At 60.7% G+C, this 3,825-nt stretch overlaps 2 protein-coding genes across 2 annotated transcripts; both read left to right on the top strand.

Moving 5' to 3' along the window:
* Window positions 1–68: 68 nt before the first annotated feature.
* Window positions 69–257, top strand: VDBG_00248 (predicted protein; the record flags this gene model as incomplete). The annotated part of the gene is made up of 1 exon (XM_003008521.1): window positions 69–257. One exon carries the CDS (start codon window positions 69–71, stop codon window positions 255–257), a length of 189 nt encoding a protein of 62 aa, XP_003008567.1.
* Window positions 258–877: 620 nt separating this feature from the next.
* Window positions 878–3,650, top strand: VDBG_00247 (conserved hypothetical protein; the record flags this gene model as incomplete). Its single annotated transcript, XM_003008520.1, has 4 exons — window positions 878–900; window positions 978–1,059; window positions 1,772–2,140; window positions 2,244–3,650. The coding sequence occupies 4 exons, from the start codon at window positions 878–880 to the stop codon at window positions 3,648–3,650; spliced, it is 1,881 nt and encodes a 626-aa protein (XP_003008566.1).
* Window positions 3,651–3,825: the final 175 nt, after the last annotated feature.

Below are 3,825 nucleotides of genomic sequence, written 5' to 3'. Positions count from 1 at the left end.
ATGCGATGATTCCACACGCGTTAAAGAGGCTAACAAGGAATGGCGATAAAGCCACACACCAATCGAAAATGAAGTTCACTACCGTCTTCGTCGGCGTCGTCGCCTTCTTCTCCACGGCCGCCGTGGCTCTGCCCTCGCCCGTCGGCGCCGAGACGGTGGACAACGACCTCGAGAAGCGGCAGATGTGCAGCCCCTGCTTCCGTGGCTTCCGCAGCTGCTGCAGCACCGGCGGAAACTGCTACACGGCCAAGTGCTAGGGCGTCGAGGCCTCGACATGGGCTGGCGGGGATGGCATGACCTGGCCAGGACCAGATGTGAATGGGGGCCTCCATTTCCTTGGATATCACTGGACAATGGGAAGATGACGTTGGGGATCCAAGTCCCGTTCCGAGATTGTTTACCTTGGGTGCAAGGGGACACGAGGAATAGCATCACGGATCAATACGATTAGCTTTTTGTTGTTCATACTTTTTTTTTCCTTTCGAAATGGTGATCAGGATCAGATCTAATTATGTTTAGGTGGCTTGAGACAATACACGCACCCGACGGGTCGGTCCTCGGGTTGGACGCCACGGTGCTACTCATACCTTATGCGTCATGCACATTCTTCGTGCTGTGGCCAGCCACAGGAGATGGTGCTTTGGGAGCTGGGAAAAAGATATGTGTACGTGTAGATGGCCATCAGCTACATGTACATGTACGCATGTCTCCCTACCACCAAGGCATATCCCACCAGGGTTAGGGTTGCGCCCCCACACACTGGCGAGACCCTGCATGGCTCAAAGTAGCAACGGCAGGGCGGAAAGTATTTTTACGCCGAAATGTAGTGCAGTGAAACCTCACGGACCGCCCAGCTCGGGTGCCCTTGCAGGGAATAATGACGGGTGGGCTAGTCCATCAGTAAGTAGCCTCTGGCCCTACGGACCTGCAGGTACGTTCGCAAGGTAGCGGCGAATTATGCTACCCTTAATCGCTAGGCGACCTACCCAGCCAGCCCCAGGCGATGATGCCTACCTGCCTTGCCTAGGCACCTACCTGGATACCTACATGGTCAGGAAGGTATGTACCCTACCTAGGTAGCGACAGCAGAGGCACAAAGTTTGCCAGCGGATCGCGACGATCACGATCGAAACGAATGGTGGGCCGATCGTCTCAGCGGGCACCCAGACCATGTCATCACGAATTGAGACTTGCAGCTCACAGCAAAGTTTCTCTTCCTTCTGCCGTGGCCCGCCGGCGTATTATTGCTTCGGCCCCTTCAAAAGCAACAAAGCGGTGCAAGGGCACAGCAAGGGCACAGCAAGGGCAGACAGATAGAGCCTGTGAGCGAAATAGCGCCCAGAGGAACGACACGCAACGCCTCTCGCGCTTTGTCGGCTGCTGGGCTGCTCGTCCCACCCGAAGAGACCAGGGACCAGGCAGGGACCAGGGACCGTGGACCATCCATCACCCAACCTCGTACCGTCTCTCTCTCTCTCCCCCCCCCCCGCGTTTTCCATTCCAGGGACCGGGCCTCCCCTCCCACAACCTCGCCTCCCCCCCCTCGACAGCCCTCGGGCGCACAATGGCAGCCCCCTTTCCTTTCGCGAGGACCGTTGACCGACTTGGCATCCCTTGAGACACACTTTCTGCGATTTGACATTGCCGACCACCTAGTCCTCCTCTGTTCTGGGGACCTTTTTTTCGTTTTCCAACACACATCGTGTGAAGTCGACGATCGATCTTCTTCCGACGACTGCCAGGGGCATCGGGAAACTGCTTCCTTTCATAGCAATCAGCCCCACCCAAGCAAACATCCTCGGCAGCCAAACTCTTGCTGCAGACCAGAAAAGCGGAAGCGGACGATCACAAGGCAGGCAAGTTCCCGTGGATCGACAACGTCCCGTTGAGCGACTGCCTGGGCGATTTCGGAAGCTGGTACTACATTACGACAAGACGATCTGAAGCGCCATGCGACTACATCGACCTTGTTCCTCTTGAAAACACGGCACCACCACCACCACCTCCTCCACCTCCTCATCCTCCTCCTCCGCCAGCCACAGCCATGCCCTCCAATAACTTCATCCACGCGGGCGGCGTCGGCGGCGGCGTCGTGCCCCAGCTAGATGCCCCTCACTCCGCCAGCAACGCAGGCGACCGCGTAAGTTGGCCCACCTGCCCCTCGCTCGCGTGCTTTGCGGATCTCTGCGGACCTCACCCGCGTGCCTTGCGAACCTCGCTCGCCCGGCTGACCATCCTCCCAGCGAGTGACGATCCGATGCATGCAGTCCTCCATCAGCCTGCCCGTCACGCCTGATACCTCGCCCGTGGACCTTTTATTCTCCGCCGCCAATCTCATGAGCCACAACATCGACCCTCCATCGAGCATCGTCGTCGAGTGCTACTTCTCCTTCGGTCTCGAGCGTCCGCTGCGGCGCTACGAGCGCATCCGAGACATCCTCAACTCGTGGGAGCGCGACGTCCAACACTCGCTTCTCATCATCCCGGGCGGCGCCGCAGACATCAGCTCGGACCTGAGCATCGAGCCTGTGCCGCGCTCGCACGATGCGCCGCCCGGCTTCATCAACTTCCCCATGCACCTGTCGCACAGGCCCGGCCGCTGGAACAAGCGCCTCATCACCCTGCTCGAGACGGGCCAGGTCTACTCGCACAAGAAGCCCGACGCCAAGCTGTCCGACAAGGACAGCACCGCCCTCTGCAACCTCTCCGATTTCGACGTCTACCAGGTGACCGACCAGGACATGCTGAAGCGTCTCAAGGTGCCCAAGAAGCACGTGCTCGCCATCAAGAGCCAGCAGAAAAACAGCGTCTTCCTGAACACGGAGAACTTCATTCACTTTCTCAGCACCGACGACACGACGGCCGCCCGCAAGCTGCACAAGAGCGTCCAGGAGTGGCGCAGCTGGTATCTGGTCAACAAAAAGGTCGACCTCGCCAAGAAGGAAAAGGCGCTGCAGACGAACCACGACCGGCTCCACGTGGAAAAGCCGACAGATATTGTCAAGAGCGGGCACCACCGCCTGAAGGTGTCCGTGGACGAGACGCCGTACACCATTGGCAAGTTCGAGCCGCTCCTCGATATGAACAGGTTCGATAAGCCGCTCGAAGAGTTTGGCAAGGACTTTCTGCCAGAAAGGCCCGCCGAGAAGCAGAGGCCACCCGTGCAGAAGGCCACGGCCAGACCCACGACGGCGACGCGGCAGGCGATCGCCAGCCCTCTGCACTCGCCCCGCGCGCCCGTCTCGCCGCCGCAGCGCATCGACCCTTTTGCGCGGGAAGACGAGTTCAAGTCGAATGGGCTGCTGGGCAAGGTATACGAGGATCGCAAGCACCACGCCGAGCTGGCCGAGAGGACATCGGATGATTCTCCGGCGGAGGGGCCCTTTACAGGTGGACTCCTGCAGAACCGCTTGCAAGAGGAGAGTCGGTTGCAGGAGCCGAGCCGGCAAGCGAGGTCACTGGACAGGAGCAACACGAAGAGGAGACCGTCTGCGCCCCCGGAACGGAGATTTCAGCTCGACGCCACCGCCGAGGAGCCGCCCCTCGAGAGCCCGTTCACCGGCGGTCTGCTGCAGACCCGTCTGCAGGAGGAGAGCCGACAGCCCGGTCGCTCGACCGCAGCAACACGCGAAGGCGACGACGGCCTCTGAGCGTCGGTACCAGCCCGAGGCGTCGCCCGAGCCCGCCGTCCCCGTCACGGGCCCTTTACCGGCGGTGGCCTCCTGCAGACGCGCAACCAGGACCCGGCCAGGCAGACGCGCGCCCCTGAGCGCGCAACACGCTGCGCGGCGCCTTCGGCCGAGCAGCCCACGATGCCGCGCCAGC

Source organism: Verticillium alfalfae, genomic scaffold (assembly GCF_000150825.1).
Source record: "Verticillium alfalfae VaMs.102 supercont1.1 genomic scaffold, whole genome shotgun sequence".
NCBI classification, from domain to species: domain Eukaryota; kingdom Fungi; phylum Ascomycota; class Sordariomycetes; order Glomerellales; family Plectosphaerellaceae; genus Verticillium; species Verticillium alfalfae.
This window is presented reverse-complemented; position numbering and strand designations above follow the sequence as displayed.